The 21,386-nt window shown below is 36.9% G+C and overlaps 1 protein-coding gene across 1 annotated transcript in view; it reads left to right on the top strand.

Annotated features, from left to right (window-relative positions):
• The window catches only part of LOC145663402 (uncharacterized), a 224,387-nt gene extending 222,520 nt beyond the window's left edge, over positions 1-1,867 (top strand). The window contains exon 5 of the mRNA XM_081729629.1: positions 773-1,867. Within this exon, the coding sequence (XP_081585755.1) occupies positions 773-1,256 (484 nt within the window). The 3' untranslated portion in view covers positions 1,257-1,867. The remainder of the gene's footprint in view (positions 1-772) is intronic.
• Positions 1,868-21,386: the final 19,519 nt, after the last annotated feature.

Below are 21,386 nucleotides of genomic sequence, written 5' to 3'. Positions count from 1 at the left end.
AAACGTGTATTGTTTGACAAAGTTGTTGAGAAAAATATACTGTTTGATTGTTCGTATACAGTAAATGTTCGGTTTGTAAAAGGCATGCAATGCAATGCAAGTATATACCTGCAGAAGACTTACTACATTCACTTGCTGAAGACCTGCTGTAGACTTGCAATGCATGTATATACTTGTAGAAGACTTACTACAAACTTGCTGTAGGCTTGCACTGCAAGTGGTATCCTTGCAGAGACTTGCGTCAAACTTGCAGTAACTTGCTGCCGACTTGCTGTGCACTTGCAGTGCAAGTGGAAACTTGCAGTAGGCTTGCTGTGTAAGTAAACCCCTTGGAGAAACTTGCTTTGCAAACTTACCATACACTTGCACTGCAGGCGTGCTGCAAGTTCGAAGAGCGTCAACTAGGAAGTTTGCATTAAACTTGCATCAAACTTGCAGACTTGCATCACAAGTCTGCTGCAAATTTGCCAGACTTGAATTGCAAATCTGTTGCAAGTTTGTTGCAAGTCATTTTTGCTATCTGGGAATACAGATATTGAAACCCAGAGTATTCAAGTCTTTCGATCCCTGAATACTACTAATAAATTTCCATATTTCTACACTTCATGGAATAGCTCAGTGATAAGAGATTTCAATTTATCACGTAACATAAAGCGCGAGTGTGTGGGTACCCCTCATATTTTAGATGGAAAATAAATATCTTCCTACTAGTGTACTTATGCCAGCGTTTGTATTTTTCTGGAATTTCTATTTCGTGTTTGTTTATTTTTAGTTGCAGATATGATAAACATACTCTTTCCAGAGGCATAAATACGTTTATTACACGAAAGGAAAAACTTTCCCATTCAGATGACGACTCTCGTACTAACAAGAAAAACTACAAAGGATTTCCACGATTACATTTACCAACTCAAATGTTAGTACATAGAGGTGGAAAACCTAATAAGTGCCAAGAATGTGGGAAGGGATTTATTTTCAAATCTGGTCTTAAATATCACATGTTCACACATACAGGTGAGAAACCTTTTAAATGCCAGGAGTGTGGAAAAGGTTTTATTAAAAAGCCACAATTGGCTAATCACATATTCACGCATACAGGAGAAAAACTTCATAAATGCCAAGAGTGCGGTGAAGGATTTACTCGAAATTCAAATTTGGTAACGCACATGTTAATACATACAGGTGAGAACTCTAATAAGGCCCCAGAGCGTGGAAAAGGATTTATATCAAAATCTGATGTGATAAAACATGTCTAAAGAGAGGTGAAAAGACTGATAAATGCCAAAAGTGTGGTAAAGGATAATTAAAATGTCGAGATTAGCTAAACACATATTGACGTATACAGGTGAAAAGCGTGTAAAGTATCTTAAGTGTTGAAAGGACTTATTAATTTGGCAACTCATATGTTAATACATATGTGTAAAAAGCAAAAGCGTACGAAGAGTGCGGAAATGGATTTATTTCAAAATAGGAGTTTGTAAAACATGTTACACATGACATTGAAAAATTCACAAATGCGAAGAGCATAGTAAGGGTTTTATTAAAATATCAACATTGAAGAAATGTTCATACATTCGGATAAAGAACGTCATAAATCCCAAAAGTGTTGAAAGTGCTTTATTAACAAATCAGATTTGTTAAAACATGTAGATGCATACAAGTGAAAGGCGTCGTATGCTTCAAGAATTTGTAAAGAGGTTTAGAAAAGTTCCATCTTGGTAACAGATAGGTTCACACGTACAAGTGTAGAACCTCATAAATGTCAAGATTGCCGTGGCTTCCGAATATAAAAGCATAAAGTCTTCGTAAATAGGACTTCTCGTAATGTAATAAATGTCTACCAAAAGCCAAGTAAACTGAAATAAAACTTTTTTATCAAATTTTAGTCTTTGGAGATATATTTTCTGCATTAATCCCTTGTTCTGATTACAGTATTGACTTTTGAACAACCGGATGCATTCAGCGAATGAAGCGAAGTTCCTGGGATACGAACCGTTTCCAGACTTCGGCTTCGTCTCGCAAACAACTTTGGAAAACGCTGATCTTTTCCAGATTTGAAACAGGGAATGTCATACAACGTATAAAATTACTTAGGAAAATTCTAACTGCACCATGTCCAACTTCCCCTCCAAACGTGGAAAATCCCTAAGGTTATACTTTTAAGACTATTCTAACAGGTTCACTCGAGAACCTAAACCGACTTAGAACACTAGCCAACAACTTGAATCAAACATTATAGAAGTGTTTAGGGCTCTTGACATGATGGATTACTACAGAAATTCCCGTAACCAGATTCACTTAGCAAAGGATATCAACAAGTCGAATAACTCGAAGTCCAATTAGACATGGTAACTATTGAAGTACTGCTATTACCGAAAATTAATACAGTATTTCAAACAGTACTCACAAATGCGTCCGAATTAAAAGTAGACTTCACTAACGGCACACTAAAAATAAGTTTCAGAAAAGAATAAGTATCATATGTTGACCTAACACTACAAGGTAAAGTCGTGGTGAAATGACGCCAAAAAAACTGTATTTGTCTATCTTTAGCCCAATCTTATCAACACCTAACTCGGGATGCTGGCAATCCTTATAGGACTGGATATGATGGTAACAAGCGCAACGGAAGAAAGGAGACAAACCTTCAAAAGAAAAGAAAAATTCAGGACCAAAATTTTGTCCGCAGAAAATGGAGCTCGGATAAAAGAAAAAAAGTTCTTGAATCAAGCAATCTCAAAACTGTACTTCGAAGAAAACAGTGAATCAGTGTAATATCATTTCGATTACCTTCTAAAATTAAGCTGGTGTTCAAAGGTTAAGTAATGTTCAAAGCAACTTGCTTGAACTATACATTTATTGTCTTCTTTATCACAGCATGAATTTGTCGTTCACGAATTTGTAGTTAAATTTAGCTGCCTAAAATATTTTGAACGAAGTATACATATAATCATGTTAGTCACCATGAAAAACCGTGAACTTTTACATATTACATGCGGTTTCACTGTTAAGCAGGATTAATCATTGTTTCGTAGAAGCGCTTGTCGAAACTCGGGAATGAGAGTAATTCACAATTTGACTCAGGTGCCAGCGCAACGAGAACAAAAGGGAAACAAAGAGCTTCAATATATTAAGTAAATCATCTCTGTTCCAGTACAGTGTAATACCAACAACACTGTTCTAATATTTTAAATTGGAGACATACCTCAAAGCACCGAAACAATTACTTTCGTTCAATTATAAAATTGCGGTTTATTTCTTAAAACTGACAATTTAATGTTAAGTTTCAAATTGAAACTTTACTATAGGCAGCACCTAACTGAACGACTGAGACGAGAGTTTATTGACCTTCACAAAATATCACTAGAAAGACAGCTTTGGTTTGTGAGTGTCAATTTATTAATGTGGACAAAAAGTAAAGTGATAGATACTAACGAAAAAGACGATCATTGATTACAAAACCCGAGCGAATATGATACATTTGTTCTGAATTTGCAATAACAATAAAGACATTTGGACGCAAAATATTCTTGAAAGGCAAGTGAATTCGTAAAAGAAAAGATCAAAACTTCAATGAATACATACAGACAATAGAAAAAACTTCTTAATCTACTATCGTAAATTATTTACAACACAACCAGCTCTATTTCACACAGAGAAGGACGAGAGTGCGTTAACAAGGATGATTACGGTGTCCGGAGCAAAGCAGTTAGACAAAGCAGGAAATTTCTCCTATTGGAATAGACCTATTCAGCCATACTGTATCATATCTTGTGCAACGTGAAACTGAACATATTTCGAACGAATCTTAATTATTACTTTATTACGAATATTTAGGTTACTATTTAACGGGCAATCAGATCTAAAAATTCTCTCTAAAGTTACTCTTGATAATGTTAAATTTTGATAGTATGCTTACCCGATGACATGACGAGGACAGTGCGAAGACAAAATATTTCCATCACAAAATCCCGTCACAACGTTATCCTTCCAGCTAACTATCTTAATGAATGTCCAATTCAACGTCCCAATGGATAGATCTATGCACGTTTATGAATAATCAGTGTTACCTGAGCTGCTGCTACGCTATGATCAAACTTATACCACAAATGCCAACACAACCGCCAAAGATTTCCATGTGTGTTTTGGCAGCCTCTTTCTTAATTCATCTTAACAAACAATCCAATTACGAGAATCATTCAATAAGTAAAGAGACAAAGTCTACATTTTTAACACTAATCAATTTTTATGTTTTTTCTTGTTTCAGGGGTGTACGCTGGCAACTTTGGGATATGCTCTGATCAGCTGTTTCGTAATTTTATGTCAACATAACTTCAAAAATATCAATTCATCATGGCAAGTCCTCAAGAAGATTGCACCTTAGAAGAACAGCGCTCAGTCAGTAGGTTTTTAGTTGCAGAAGGTGTAAAACCAAGTGATTTTTTTCTCGAATGTTGCGACAGTACGGTAACAGTTGTATGAACCGTGCGAATGTGTACAAGTGGGTTGATCGGTTTAAAAGTGGCCGAACAAGTGTAGGTGATGAACTCCGATGTGGACGTCCAGTGGAAGTTTCTGGTTCTTCCTTGGAATCGAGGATTGACGGACTTATTCCTGATAACAGAAAAATTACTGTTGAAATGATAGCTGAGGAAGTTCAAGTAAGTGTCGGAACTGTTCACAATGTCATTAGGAACATTTTAAAGTTCAGAAGAACGTGTGCCAGGTGGGTTCCCAGACAGCTTACTGACGCTCATAAAGAAGCAAGGCTTTCCATTTGTCAAGCCTTAACGCAACGAAGTTTGATTGACCTCGCCCCAGCCCAGACCTCGTCCCATCTGATTTTTACCTGTTTGGACCACTCAAAGACGCCCTACGTGGAAAAAGATTTGGTAAAAATGAGGAAGTTAAGGCAGCGGTGCAAAGGTGGCTTCGAGGTAAATCAAAATATTTCTTCGCCAAGGGAATTAGGAAGCTGCAAGAGAGGTGGGACAAATGCATAACTGTAAAGGGTGATTATGTTGAAAAATAGCTTAGTTTTGAAAGATTGAAATAAATCTTTATTGAGCTATAGCAATTTGTCTCTACTTATTGAATGCCCCTCGTATAACTTAAGCAGCACTACAACACTTAAACTTTCGATAGAGACAACTATCCGTTCTCCATTGGTCCGAAGAACATTGATGTTTTAAAATCTCATGAAGAGACTTAGAGAATCCTTACTTTTACACCATAATTCTTTTGTGAGTGCAGTAACACAGCCTACTTCAAAAAAGAAAACGACGCAAACATCGAAATCGAAAATATCGATTGCTACCCTTTCCTATCCAACGACAATTTATCTCTAAAAAGCATTCAAACACATAGATAAAGGATGGGTTATGATATATTTATTACTCTAACAAAATATGGGAAATATGAAATAGAAAAGAAAAAAATAACGAAGAAAGAAAAATAACACAAGCATAGACAAGGGTGTTATAAAATAGAGGATCTGCCCATACAACAAAATCGTGAAGGCATACGTCACTGCTTCACCACACCTACTCTGCCCACTCTTCGACACTAACATCGCAATGTTTCGAGGCAACAATCATGGCGGAAACGAGAGTAGCTAATCGGACGTTCCGGCTCAGATGATGCTCGGTTGTTTTTTGGCTTTATTGAGTTCATATGATGAAGATACGTATGGGCAGATCCTCTATTTTATAACATCCTTGAGTATAAGTACTGCCACATTCCATACGAGATACACCCTCATTCTGTTCTCTCCTACGCTTTCGTATCCTTAGAGTGGCAACTTGGTTGATGATCAACAAAGTGGAGAAATGAAAATTGATACAACTTGTGGAGAAAAGAACATTGAACAACGTAAAACATGAAATAAAATTCTTAGTACGCAACAAAAGAGGACAATAATAATAAAATGACAAAAAGGATATACAGAAGACAGAATATTTAAGTTACAATAGACCTTAAGTAAATAAAAGAACAGGACAAATATATAATTCGTTAATAATTCATTTATTTTAGCAAATCTGTAACGAACAAAGTACGTTACATGTTCATACATATTACTCTAAGAAGACAACTATAGAAGAGAATACTACAAGATGATTGACACAGCTCTTTTCAAATTAAAGTATAAACTTGACCAGCCAGGAATGAAAAAGAGCTCCAATAATGGAAAGCGTGTTACTAATGGAGGGAGTACTGAGGTGATCTGAAGTTATATTCGGAAATTGAAACATTATCTTGTGATTTAGAGTTGAGATTGTTCCTAAAGAATAAAAATATTGCAAGTATTAGGATGCAGTGGTTATTCTCCGTGAAGTGAGCTTTGAAGAAAGAAGTTTAGTTTCAAATGTGCATTCGCAACTTTGACTCCCATTGGTTTGACAGAATTCAAGCTGTGGAATAGAAAGAACACTCAGTGGTCTTCACAGGGGTCCTATGGAAGAACGGTTTCATGGTACTAGGAGGGCTGTATAGACAAATGCACATATCCCAGGTTCAAATTTTTGCTGGACTAGGATCAACAGCAGATTTCCAGCAAAAGAGTTCCACTAAATCAAGCAATGATTTGTTGCTGAACCAGAGAAATGTTTTTACTGATAATTGGGACTACTTCCACCGTGTGTTGCTGGACTACTATAAGGGTTCTAGCAAAGAATTCTTCGATGTTTTGACAGATTTTATGATTGTTCCAGCAGGAAAGTCTAGTACGCTTTTTCGGATTTATATGTTAGTTTTAGCAAAGAATTTGAGCATTATATGATGGATTTTTAAACTATTACTGCAAGAAATTCTAGCATATTATGCTGGATTCTGTGATGATTCTACAAGAAATTCTAGCATGCTTTGTTGGATTTATATGCTGTTTCGAGCAATATTTGATGGACTTCTGTGCAGTTTCCGGCATGTAATTCCAGTATATTTTTGTGCTCTTGTATGCTGGTTATGAAAATCCTCTATCCTTATACCACGATTTTCGTTTCGTGGTGATCATTACATTATGAGATAATAACCTTTTCAAACAAAAATCTCTACACTGGAACTCATGAGTAACAGTCGATAAAAATGCAAGCATTGTATCCAAAAACTATCGAGACTGTAAACAAAGCACAGTAGGTTTACCTGGGTACATTTCTCAATTTTCTGCCGTGCCATGGTAATATAATGAACAGTATACACGACCGGCAACATGGCAGATCCGGGTTCGAGTCCACGTCGTGGCGGTTGTAAGTCTTTTTGTGGTCATGTTAATTATAAATGTAAGAAATGAAATGAAATTTTTGAGTTTTGAAATGAAATGAAATGAAATCTGAGTTTTACGTCCCACGTGAAACTGAAGAGGTTTGCGGAAGAACGTTGAGCATGGAAGTTTCTTAGTTGCAGCAAGTGACCTGTCAATAATGGCCAAATACCAATTATTATTGTTATTATTATTAAGGTGTGCTCAAACCTATATGCCTATATGATTACATGTCAGTTTAATAGTTGAGCAGCTTGGGCAAGCATAATGTTGAGCGTCACTTCCGATGGAATTGAGATATTAGGTGGAATGGGTTGGCGTCGAACCACAGAACAATATGTAATGTATGTGCAGATGGTGCCGTGGTAGATCGGTGGTAGAGCTGTTCACCTCTGGTGCATAGGGTTCTTGGTTCGATCCCAGCTCGCGCCAATTGAACTTTGTGATGGATAAACACTGTGTGTATGGGTTTTCTCGGGGTTCATTTCCCATCATTACCCACTTTAGCCTAGCCGACATAACGTGGGACGTAAAACCTAGATTTCATTTAATTTCATTTCGAAAGTTATAAAATGTGACTTACCATTGTTTCCCCGAGCCGTTCAATTGTGAATGTTCAAATATGTGAACGCTCTTTGCCCAGTGCAAAGACATTTTTTTATACTCCTGTCTCTCCCTCTTTCCCTCCCACCCCCACACATTGATTGCCACGATTTCGCACACTGGGTATAGACTCTTTTGTGTAAATGCATTTATTTGTTTGCAGGTTTTGAGTTTTGATCCCTTTATATCACTTAGTGTCCATGTGAACAAGTAATCTTATCAAGTTCAACGTACAGTAGATATGTTTACCGTTTTTCTTTCTTCAAAGAAACAATAGAGAGAATTCAGTGTTTCTTACTAACATTTTTTATATACGTTTTTGCCAAAGAATAAAGTGAAGTCAAACATTTATATATATATATAATGAAAAGAGTTGTATTAAAATTCATCTTACGAGTCATGCGTTGATAGAAGAATTGAACAGATGATTTGAGTCATCCGAAATGAACATATTATTACACAAATATTACATCATATAGCCTACAATGAAATAATATAAACTTCTGGACATGGCACTGTTTCGCATATTTTATAATATATCATCATCATAGGTAGTCTGCCATTATTGGCAGCTCACTTGCTGCAATTGAGAAGCTTCCATGCTCCACGGTCTTCCCGCTAACCTCTTCGTTTTCCCGTACGATGTTTCTGTTTTGATATCGTCCATTAATTGTAGTCTTCTTCTCCCCCTCCCTCTCTTTCCTGCCACCATGCCCTCTAGCACGCCCCTATGATACTGTTCTTTCTTACCCAATGTACCAATTAGTTTCTCTTCCTCTTCTTAATAATATTTAAAATTGTTCTTGTTTTCCTCCACCATTTCTAATACCCTCTCATTTGTTTTTCGTTCGACCCAGTTAATTCACTCCATTCAATAATAATAATATTAAAATAATAATAATAATAATAATAATAATAATAATAATAATAATAATCCATTATGTCGGACATCTCAAATTATAGAATACTCATTTATTCCATTTATATTATGCTCAAATACATTGTTCTTAATATTGCTTTGAATTGAACACCTTTCGAAGTAACTACAGGTGTTCAGCTTAGAAAGGTTTAAGGATACAGCTGTGCTCGTGAATCAGACGATTTTCTAACACTATTTTCTGGGTTTGCAACAGTCCTACCAGGGTGTTAGAAAAATGTCACAATATTTTGGGAATAGATACCTCACATCAAACTAAGAAGAAAAAAATCATATGGTCCTGTGCTCAAAAGCGGATAGTTCCGGAGCTATAGGGTGCCGAAAACGTGAAACAAGTGAACTTTTAAAGTTCATTTCTTCATTACTATGGGACCTATCGTAGTCGGGTCAAGACATCACTGAGGAACTGGTATGTGGACTATCCAAATATCCATGTTTAAAAATGCTAAGGTATTTGGACAACAATTTTTAAAGAGGTAGGTGGAGAGTGATCAAGTACTCCCAAAACAGCCTCTCTAAAAATGATTGTGCAAGTACCGCAGGTTCTGAAAGATGGATGTTTGAAAGTTCAGATAGATCTACTAGTTCCTCAGTGATGTCTTGACCCGACTACGATCGGTTCTATAGTTGTGAAACTATGGACCTTTAAAGTTCATTTTCTCACGTTTTCGGCGCCCTATAACTACAAAACTATGCACTTCACACCACAGGTCCATATGAATTTTTTTCTTATTTTGATGTAAAGAATTAATTCCGAAAATATTGTGACAATTTTTTTGTAACACCTTTGAAATGAAATCTTTGAGTTTTAATTCCCAGGGTTATGCCGGTTAGGCTAAAGGAGACGGTGATGATGAGTGATGAATGAAATGGTGGAGTGAATCAAGTGGGAGGAAACGGGAGAACCCCGAGAAAACCCACGCACACGGTGTTTGTCCACCACAAAGTTTACTTGGCGGGGGCTGGGATCGAACCCGGGACCCCTTTTGAGTTTTACGTCCCACGATAATGCCGTTTAGGGTAAAGGAGACGGTGATGATGAGAAATGAATGAAATGGTGGAGTGAAGAAAATGGGATGAAACGGGAGAAGATGGTTCGTACAGATGTAAGAAATGCCTTTTCTATATATATATCCAGCGTGTCTCGCTCATAGGCCCCGGGAAAAGTGTTACAAAATCTTATTGTGTATTTCAGATGTAAAGCATCACGGGCAGTAGCCAATGCTGCGCGATATTTCGCGCGGTGTTGCCGGATTGCGGACTCCCCTTTCCCTTCTCGCTCTTCCTCCAGCTGAGATTATGACACATAAATTTGCAACATTATTCACAATGTAGCAATATTATTCCAGCAAAATCTGGAATTTTGACTGTGCATCCTAAAAGTATATATAGCAACTAAATTACTTACCTGTTATCTACTCCAGTGGAACTGCTAAAGGCTCGTCTTCCCCACTACTTTCACTATCGTCTATGTCAGTTAATATTTCGTCATTGTCTGAATCTGAGTCTTGTAAATTTACTATTATGGGTTCCAAAATTTCGTCACGTCCCATTTCTTTCATGAAGTCATCTTCTTGTAATTTGTCCGTGTGTTGTACACAAGATTGCCAGTCTTTTTGCGTTACGCTATCAATTTCTTCGTTTATCAGTCTTTCAACATCTGTCAACTTGAATGTCTTATTTCTTGTTGTAACTCCTCTCTTTACTTGAGCCCATATAAGCTCGATTGGGTTGTATTGACAATGATAGGGTGGTACCCTTAGTATCTCGTGTCCGTTTTCGTTTGCCAGTTGGTCTAGTTCGTACATTTTAGATTGGTTTTTGAACGGCATTACGCGCTGCAATAGCTCAACCTAAGTTTCTGTTGCCGAAAATTCAACACCTTTTTGGTGTAACCATTCAACAATGGCATCTTTCCTAGTTGATGAATTTGGAATTTTATTTGTGACGACTGAATGATAAGGGGCATTATCCATTATTATAATGCTACCCTCCTCTAAATAATTTAGAAATCGGTTCAAAAACCAATCCTTAAATGTAGCACTTGTCATTTCTTCGTGATAGTCGGAAGTTGATTTAGACCGAAATATTCACTTACTTTCAGGTATAAATCCAGTTTTTGCAGATCCCACATGACAGACAATAAGTCTGTTTCCTTTTCCCGGAGGCACCTATGTGAATGATTTGATTTACCCAAGTCTCGTCCAAGTAAAATATTGGTCTTGTGTCGCCAGAAGTCCGAATTTCATGCATCTTCCGAAGAAATTTTAGTCTTGCCGCCACAATATCACCCTCTCCATTAAAAACTTACGTCCTTCGATTGTTTTCTTATACCTGAAACCTAAAGCCCGGAGTATTCTGTAAGTGGATGACTTGGAACCTGTAAAGGAAATCTTACTTTCCAAAGCATTTGTGATTTTTTGTAAAATCGGAAATTCGCCTTGGTCATAAAAGTCAAAAACAGTCCTGCGTACTACGTCCTTGTCAAAGTCATTACGGTTTGTGAGCCTTTTGGGAGGTCCTTTGTGTTTTCTAGAAGATAGAAAAACTGGAATATTACTGGGAGGCAGCTTTCTTGCCTCCACCCAGATTCGTGATACTGTGGGGTCGATTTATCCCGCAAGCTTGTGCTGTTAGGCTTTGACACTTTTTAAAGTTAAGTTTCTTTCTTTCTTCTTCTGATGAGTATTTCTTAAAAAAAATTGTAAATACAAAAAATAATTCTCCGAGCTTGACTTCGAAGCACTTCTTTTTTAGAAAACCCCGCACTTGCGCTCGGTTTGCTAAAAGACATTGTCAATTCTAGTTTTCGGAGATCAAACGAACTACCACGAAAGAAAACAACCCAGATACTGATGAATTCTGTTTATGCTAGAAGAGAAGTTTCGTTCCTACACGAATAGCCCCTTTGTTCTTATCAGTTTTCATAACAAATAACACTCTTGGGGCTTGGTCTAGGTCTCACGAAAACAATCCGTCTGATTCTTAACCGCTTAACGGTCGAATTTATTTTAGAGAAACGTCCCGAAAAGGTCATATTTTTTTTAATTTCATATTTAAAATCTATCATAAATGCGTGCTAACACGATCTATTTTAAAAGTCAATAAACCAAAACAAAAGACGGTTAATTTGCTTGTTAAGATTTGCTGCCTGCACCTTTTCTTCTCACAACGAAACATTTCGCTTAAATACATATTCGAACGGAAAAATAGAGTTTCAACGTAATAACTTGAGATAATCCAGATTTACATATTACACTTGAACGTAATAATTCGGGTAAAACCGTTAACCGGTTAAGCAAGTCCATACGATCGAGTTTGTTTTGGGTTACGATAATTTACGACACCATTCAGACGCCTGGTGCTTTTGAATCCCTGCTTGAGGGGAAAAGAGGGAATAAGTGGTCGCATATATGTAACGTAGTGAAACGTGAAAGAAAAAAATAAACAAAACATACTGCTTTTCTTTCTGTCGAATAAGGAAGAATCTATCTGGAAGTGAACTTCAAACCAATACTACGAACTTCCCATACTTTGTTCTTACAATGCTAGGCATATATATATATATATATATATATATATATATCAGAGGCTTGATATTATTTAATTCGCTCGCTTACCACTCTCAAGGGTGTAGCCACGGGGGAAAAGGAGGCTTTGTCTTTCCAAATTATTTCCAACCTCGAAATGAGGTTCGTTTGGTATATGTGTAATAAATAAACTTATTTAATAGTTAATGTAAATGAGGGACGTTTATGATAAAACATGAAAATTAAAAAAGAAAACATCATCAGTACGGTTTCTGTACCTAATTAAAACAGCTAAAATTAATCATATGCTTTACATTCTCATTTCCCTTTCTGTGTGAAGTCTCTATATTATTGCATAATAATAGGGCCTATCTGAGTTGATATTTTTTTTTCAAGTTTTTTTCCTTTACTATTTTAACCCACATAAACACAAAGTCAGATAAACAAATTGCCAAAAACAGCATTTGTTTTCTTATGAATAGCTTATTGATTCATCTTTTACAATCCGGTTTTTAACTTCAGTACTGTCAAGATCCGTCTTTTGATAAAGTAGCATCGTGAAAATATAATATGTGTATAGTATGTATGTATGCATGGTGAATTAAAATGCTTTCATGTTGTGAAAGAGGTAATTTGTTCTGCTTTTAAGATGTGAAAAGCTTGCCTCCCCCTGTAAGTAATGTACCCCTAGAACAACCTACTGGCTACACCCCTGATTATCCGGTAAGAAAAGTTGAGAGTTCTATTTGCAATTCGAAACAAAATCCACTGGAAATTAGACGCGGGACTCAACGCTCGTTTTACTAATTGTTTTATATGGTAACCTTTCAAAGCGTGTATCAGGACAACCAGTTGACATAGAAAGATGTAGTTTTCACGTGTGTGTTCGTAATTCTTTTCTCTACTTCCTTAAGTGAGCAGTTAATGTGCTAATGCAATATTTCTAAGTAGCGCCTCTGATATTGTCAAGATTCGCTGTAGCGCGAGAAGCCAGTGTGCAGAACTGCTTGTCGCCAACTGTCAACACCGCTCAATGCCAATTGAGCGCCGTGTAAAGCCAACTCAAGGCCATATCGTTTCTCATTTGAAATCTGCTTTAATAAAAGATTATATGAAACAAAGTTTGTACATATTTTCATGGTTGAGAAATGAAGGTACATTAGAAGAGGTGCTGGAAGTGACCTCTGTCACCGTTAAACACGGCGCTGCATGTTCCTGAATGTTGCTGCCAGTGTATTAGGCGTGACTGCCTGATGTTCTCGGTAGATCTTCTCATTAACTTGTCGATGGTGCGTGGTTTGTTCTTGTACACATTACCTTTAAAGTAACTCCACACAAAAAAATCAGTGTCAAGCTTATATAAAGTACAGAAAAATGTCACTTAATTTAAAAAAGAGTAAAACAGAAAAACCTGTTTGTCTATAGTTTTTTAGTGCAAGGAAACCACTGCAGAGCATTGCGAAACCTGCAAACTTTCTCCAATCTGATCAAAAGTGGCTGTGAACGTTCACGAAAACAGTGGACTAGGAATCTAATTATTAAGTTTTAGAGATGTGGCAACATTTAAAAATAGCGTAGCAATAGCTTATAACTCTAAACATGTTCAACAGGAATCAATAACTAATAATAATAATACTAAAAAGTAACTGGAATGTTATGCGCGAATATGAGAGTTATTCGCAGAATATACAAATAAACAAACAATCTTGCTATGTACATCCGCTTCTTGCTCGTTCCGTTTCTTCTTCCCAATGGCCTCTGAACATCTTTGTGGTGCATGTTTCAACCAATTCTTCATATTGTCTTCGATGTTCTCAGTTTGGCTTGGGGAGATCTTTCTAATAGAACCTGTCAAAGAAAATGAAATATGTAAGTAACCAACTCTTCCATGTAACAATGAAGTGGTTATAGTGCAAAATTTCGTAATGATCATATCCACCTTACCCTAAGATCTTGATCTGCACCGTACATCATATAATGTAATCACTCCAGAAACAGTACAATTCTACTAAGAATCGCGAAGCGTTAAGTCTCTTGATACCATTTTGGACACACAAGCTTTCATTTTTATAACATAGGTTGGTAATACTGACAATAGGGTGCTTGCCTACGGGGATGCTCACAGTATGTTAATACAATATTAAATAACTTTTATGCCTATAGTCCGCGTCAGCCGAACTGGCGTATGGCGTTAACCAATGAGTCCGCAGTGCAATGTTGCCAAACCTCTAGTGAGAAAGTGATTTTCCACAGGGCGAATATTGCATATATCATATGTACACGTCTTACTAACATCCAGTATGTTATAACAATGCCAAACTTAGACACTGATAGTATCATTAATGTATATACCTTATTAATAATATTATTTTCTGTTACAAATGTGGTATGAATACTATATTTCGTTTGGTTCACATGATAAGCAAATTGATATACAAATACTTGATATTAGTTGGCTAGGTAGTGTCGTTCATAACCTCATTTACAGCCATCTGAGGATCAAACTTACGACCCTGCAAACCAAAGAACAATATCCTACCATTTTGATTTTTAAAAAAAAATTCCGAGACAAAGAAGGTCTCGCAATGAGAAAACAACTAGATGTCAACCACCAAGTCATAAAATATACGTGTACATACGGAATACACGGTGGCCCAGTGATGAGGCACTCACCTCTAATGATCTTCGATTCGATTAAGACCCTTACAAGTTTTTGATGGAAACGTGTTTGCAGGTTTAATGGGATTTTTTCCATTTCCTCTCGTTATCTTAATAGTATTAATTCTTCCGTCTTCATTATTTTTTATTTATTTGCTATTTCTCTGCGTTAACCTACAAGGCAAAACCGCGGTACGTTGAATTAATAATATTTTTTTAATTTAGCGTCCCACGATTATTCAGCTAGTCTAAAGGAGACATAGATGTTATGAAAGATGGAATGATGAAAGTGGGGGAAACGAAAAATATCGAGAAAATCCACACAAACAGTATTTGTCCTCCACGAAACGCACTTTGAGTTAGGATCGAACCAGGGACCCCTTACACCAAAGGTACGAGCTCTGTCACTGAGCCACAGTTGCCCGAAATAAGAATATATATATATATATATTTTAAATTTCAAGACTACAATATACCATTTTGCATTTTGTACAAGCAGACGACAAATATAAAAGCAAACGCTAATAACGCTGCATGGGGAGAGAGCTTTTATAATATCATGAATGAATATGTTCTATACAATGCTGTATGTGTTCATAAAATCTCATATATCCCGTTCCCTGAAATTCGTTTGTGGAATTGTGTTTTGAAATGTAAGTTACCAGCTCCGCCCACGGATTTGACCAAGCAGGTATGGAGAATATAAGATCGAAAAGAAAACAAAAAAGTTTTGACATCAGATTTAGTTTTCGTCTCTTTATATCACTCGAGTGACAGAGAGGGCTTTTCCCGATTCTGCTCTTTAAAATTGAAAACGAAAACTCCTGGCACAGGAAACACGTAGAAGACAAAGACCAAATACCTGGCTAAGTAACCAGTGATGATTTCAGATGGAAGCCCAAGGGAAATCACCGCAACGCATTTCTCCGACCGTCCTCAATGGATGGCTTATCACTATTTTAGTAATACTATTTTCACACACAAACAGGTCGACAGACCAGTTTCGAAGTGCCACCATGGTTGGCGAGAAACATAAAAAAAATTCTAAAATAAACGCTGCTTTTCCTTGATTTTGGGCACTTTTTACTTAAAAAGTAATAAGTATACATAATCTTTTCTCTTTTCTTCCCGAATTTTGCGCCCCGTTACTTTGGCACCCGGGTCCGTCGCCCTGCTCCTTCCCGCATGGCCCAGTCTTGCAGTTCATGATACTTGATTTCTGCACACGGACAGAGAGAAAGAAACCAAAAGCAGGACTTTAATTTCCCTTTTGACAGTTTCGCTACCAAGAGACCTAAAATATCATAAGCTAAATGGAGAGATATACTTACAAGTAAACTATCGATGCATCAAACGCCTTTTTTTAACCAAACTTGGTAAAGAAGTAGTGTACATCAGGAAACCACCAGAAACCATGATTAAAATTGTTTTCGTCCATAAAAGCAGACACAACGAAAGAAAGTCCGATTTTAAAAAATAAGTACTGTGCCGGTGCTGTGCCATCAGTCGTAGCTCAAAATACTTATTAAATAAACGCTACAAATAGAGATGAAACTGATGCACAACATGGTACTTAACTGTGAAATTGTGATTGAATTTGAATTAATTCAAATGTTTCTAATTTTGAAAAATGACTAGTTGTGGGAAAGGTAAGAGAAAGGGAAAGGTTTTAACTGAGATAAAGGAATGAGCACTAGCCTGATAATTCCAACGAGGCTGGCGTCGCCCTAGTCATCTGGAACGATGAATGTTTTTCCCTGGAGGAGCCTGGATAAGCTGGAGACAGTCAACATCTGGATCTCTATCCTGTTGATCTGCAAGGGGCGTCGATAATGCGTCTTTACGATGATGTTTTCCTACACCTTCATTCCACTAGTCTCAACTTACGAACTCAAAAGTGTCTGCGGCGATAAACCAACAGAATGGTACTCTTGACTTATGGAGCTGGTTATTCTCCAACGGTGCGATCCGCTTCTCTCGTCGATCCTGCACCTATCCCTCAACTTCGTGACGAATACCCCTTGTTGTTGTGTCCCTCGTGGTTTTGTTCGACTGAAGAATGATAACTTAAGCGTCCAATGAATCGAGAAGTATCAGGCTATGCTTGAAGGTATGCGGAAACGTAATAAGGAAGCTAGTCGAGTTTAGTAAAAAATATGTGTTTACAACAGGTGTCTGTGAATGAACAATCCTGATCAAAGTTCTCTTCCGATGAATTTTCAAGAGTTCATGATTCTGTCGTTGATAATGCAATTTAATAAAATAATCGAATTTAGTGAATTAAGTTAAGAGTTTATACAATTATCTCATGGTCAATTCACATCTAGTACACAGCTACTTCACACCCCCTCCTCGAAACTGGAAATACACGAAAATTTCAATTTTCTGTAGTACAAAAAAATATTGAAGAAATTCAAAAAAAATTGTTTGTTGAAGATAAAAGAGTTCTTTGTATAACATATTGTTTGTTTTGAATTAATCCTCGACCGCAAACTGCTAAGTGTGTGTTTCTGAGACAGTTCATGTAGTTCACTAGGTGACCTTGGAATATGTAACGACAGCGTGTCTGGGAAGATGGAAAGTGAGAAAAATAAAAATAACGATTAGTGCTTGCAAAATATCATTGTGAGTGACATGTATTTTAAAATGTTAGTGTGGAGTTCCGTTAGTGCCCAGGGAAGGGAAGTGAAAGGTAGGAATAATACTAAATTTAATTATTACTAATACAGATTATCAAAGCTTAGATACGTATAATAAAAAATCATAATCAAATAAATAAATATTTGATAGATAAAGCAAAATCCAATGTAGACCTCTATATATATATATATATATCTATGTGTTCCTCGTTAGCAGAAAATAACTTCATTATCAAACGTGATTAATACGCGAGAAGAAAAAGAACGTTGTAATACTATCAAGCAAACCAAAGATAGTAAAGTTAGACTGCACAAGAAGGGTACTGATTTCAGGTTGAGAAAAATGAGCTTTAAGTTATTTAGGCTTAAAGCGTCCGAAGACTGGAAAAGAATTCCAAAATATGGTTATAGCCCCATATACTGGCTGTAATCAAACTATATGAAATCAGCACGACAGAACTAATTACCACATATAACTTACAACCCTAACTGACATATAAATTCTTATTATCTTCACCTTATTTCTTCTTAAATCTTGTCCTTTTCGGGCATCGAATGCTGGACATCAATCATGGCATCGAATCCTGGACATCTAAAAGGATGGAGCATGGTTCTTACAATCTTGACATCAATCTTCTTACATCTTCTTAATGTATCCATCGAAATATCTATCCATATGCGTGTTGTTGATTTTCTTCATTCTTCACATACATTTCAAAAAAAAAAATAAGAAACTTTTGTAGTCATACGTTGTCCAATGGAAAAGAATATTACTAGTCTTTAAGATACCAACATGTTCCGAAATCCGGAAATATTCCAAGTTTCGAAGTGTTGTAAATTTCAAAGTGTTCTACGTTTTCGAAGTGTTCTGCCGGTATATTTGGATGCCCAATCCAAAACCAAGATAAACTAACTTCTAAGTGTGGCCAGTTCTAAAAGAAAATTCACCATCTGTCTACAAGATGTTCCTATCCACAATCCAATCTTCAAGAAAAATAATCTAGCTGGATGTTACGTGCGGACAGACGGACTAACAGGTTCTTCATCAATGGGAAAATATATTGAGAGTAATCGCTGATAATTGTCCTAATTCTCTCTGTTATAAACGCAAAGTACGACACGGTCTACATCATCAAAATGTTCATCTAAAAATATTCTTGTTGTAGCCAAGGCAATTTTGGCAGCTTCTAACTTCGAAATTTCAATGCTCCGTTGGGTAGTACAATTATAGAATGGTCATTCTCCAACACCACTTTAAAACAATTGTTATATGTCTTTCGTAAAATCTTATTGTCTGAATTCCGTGGTCCACATGTCATAATTAAATAATTAGCTTGTAAACGATAACCATTGGCAATTTTCGCTTCTTCTGGCTTCAATGATAATATAGTCAAACATTCTTCTAAAATTTCAGATCCAGCTGCGTCTTGAATGGCTTATCTGCACCACCTAAAGGAGTTAGTTTCATTTGTCGAATTTACTAAGGCATCTGATTTTATATCCACTATATTACCTTTATAAATACTAATCTTCTGATTGATGGCAGTATTACAAGCAAATTTAGGTTTTTCTTCCGTGGAATTTTTCCCTATAGTTGCCCACGTTGGTAAATTTTCGGCAATCACAACATCCTTGATATGAAGAGAAGAGATGAAAACTTCTTCTAAACATTGTTTTCTGGGGTTGAAAATCTCTTCAGTTGGTGGTGCTTGATGGTCTTCGCGTCTCGTTTCTTTTTCATCGTATGGTCTTCCGTGCAGACGTTGATAGGTATCTCTTCATCAGAGTCTTCAAGGTGGTCTTCCTCTTCCGGGTTTTCCTTCTCATAAAACTTCTTCAATCCCAGGACTGCTATACTGTCTATCTTGTAAGATCCTCGGGCGATCTGATACGTAACAAAATATAAATTTGGATTTTCCACACGTTCAATTATGCCTGGATCAATGAACTTTCCGCTGAATGCTTTGGCGTGACCTTTTCTCCTTGTAATGCCCAATATCCAAACTTTTTCTTCTTCTTTAAAAACAGGTTTCGTATGTCTCTTGTCAAAAAAATTTGTCGCCGTGTTATGACGTTTATAAAGATTTTCTTGCGCTCTGTCTCTAATCTCTTGTAATTGCTGTAAACGAATGGCATTATCTTCATATTGACACGGGATATTTAATATTTCCCGATGAAGTAAATTAGGTTTGAAGCCAAAAAGACATTCAAATGGTGAAATTTGAGACGATAAGTTCTTGGTGAAGTTAAGCGAAAAAACTATGGGTTGTAATAAGTCAATCCATTCTCCTAAATCCTTGTCACATAAAGCTGATTTCAACCGTTGTTCTATGTTCCTAATACTAATTTCACAAACACTATTACTATAATGCCAGTAGAGTGGGGACATTTGGGGGAACTTTTTTCCTACTGCGCATGCGCAAACAAACTGCTCGGTTCCTGTTCCAGTCCTGTTCCTGTTCCGGTTCCGATTTATGTGCCAATTCATGTTCCGATTCCCTGTTCCGACTCAAGTTCCATTACCTGTTCCGGTTCCTGCGGAGCAGATATGAGCACTTTAACACAGCGGACAATGAACACATAAGCCAATTAGATATTACACAGGGACTCGTTCCCTTTTGTGAGCATAGTTTCCAATTCTTATTTAAACATAGCAGAAATTACATAAGACTATGTAACATAGCAGAGCTAATAAAAGACTATGGCTTACTACGAACCCACAACTATTTAACATAACATAGCAAAGATTCGTTCCCTTTTATGAGCACTTTTTTCAACCCTCACACGTTCTCCAAACCCTATTTTAACATAGCAGAGAATAATGGGGGTGTATTCCTTTCCGTTATCACGTGATCGTCCTCCATTTTGTATTCAAGATGGGCGCCGTACGCCTCACAGATATGGAGACCATTTTCTGGCCTACTGCGCGTATGCGCAAAACTGTTCCGCCGGAGCAGATTACGCGCAGCCATAACACTGCCGTTCTCTTTTACGAGAATATGGCAACATAATAGAGCAGAGATGAAAAAATAACAACTCACCACACACTCACACACACCTACACACACTTGATGCGGCAGTTCCAACCCCCACAGCAGACCGCAGACTATGAGCGCATAACAAACTGTTTCAGTTGCAGCGCTAGTTCCAGTTCAGGAGCAGATTACGGCTATGCGCAGAAACATAAAATAAGACATAACACCCCCGTTACGAGCCCTTTTGTGATGTAAAAAGATTATAGCAACATAATAGAGTAGAGAATAAAAAATAACAACACACACACACAAACACTTGATTGCTTATGCGCAGTAAAATTAAATTTCCAATTTATTGCACGCCACACATTGCACGCATGCGCAGAAAAATTACAGTAGACTACAGACAAAGAGCACATAACAGACTGTTCCAGTTGCAGTGCCAGTTCAGGTTCAGGAGCAGATTACGCAAACTGTTCCGGTTCCAACGGAGCAGACAACGTGCAACGAGTAGGTCGTAAAAGACTATGACCAATTTTTCATTCCCTAAATAACATAGTATACAGACTGTTACCCCGACTTCCGGTTCTGATTAAACACACACACAAACACACACTTGGTTGCGTATGCAAAAGCCGATTTAGTAGAAATAACACGCATGCGCAGAAATATTTACATTTCCGATTCGATACGCCCTTTGAACCGATTTGGATAAAACTATGTATATGGGAGTTTTCGGACATGCTGATCACGAATACCATTTCTATTTTTACCTGGTCTTATAGTTTA

The sequence above is a fragment of the Thermobia domestica genome, chromosome 1, assembly GCF_964235325.1.
Source record: "Thermobia domestica chromosome 1, izTheDome1.hap1.1, whole genome shotgun sequence".
NCBI lineage: Eukaryota > Metazoa > Arthropoda > Insecta > Zygentoma > Lepismatidae > Thermobia > Thermobia domestica.
Note: the sequence above shows the minus strand (reverse complement) of the source record. Positions and strands in the feature narration are given on the sequence as shown.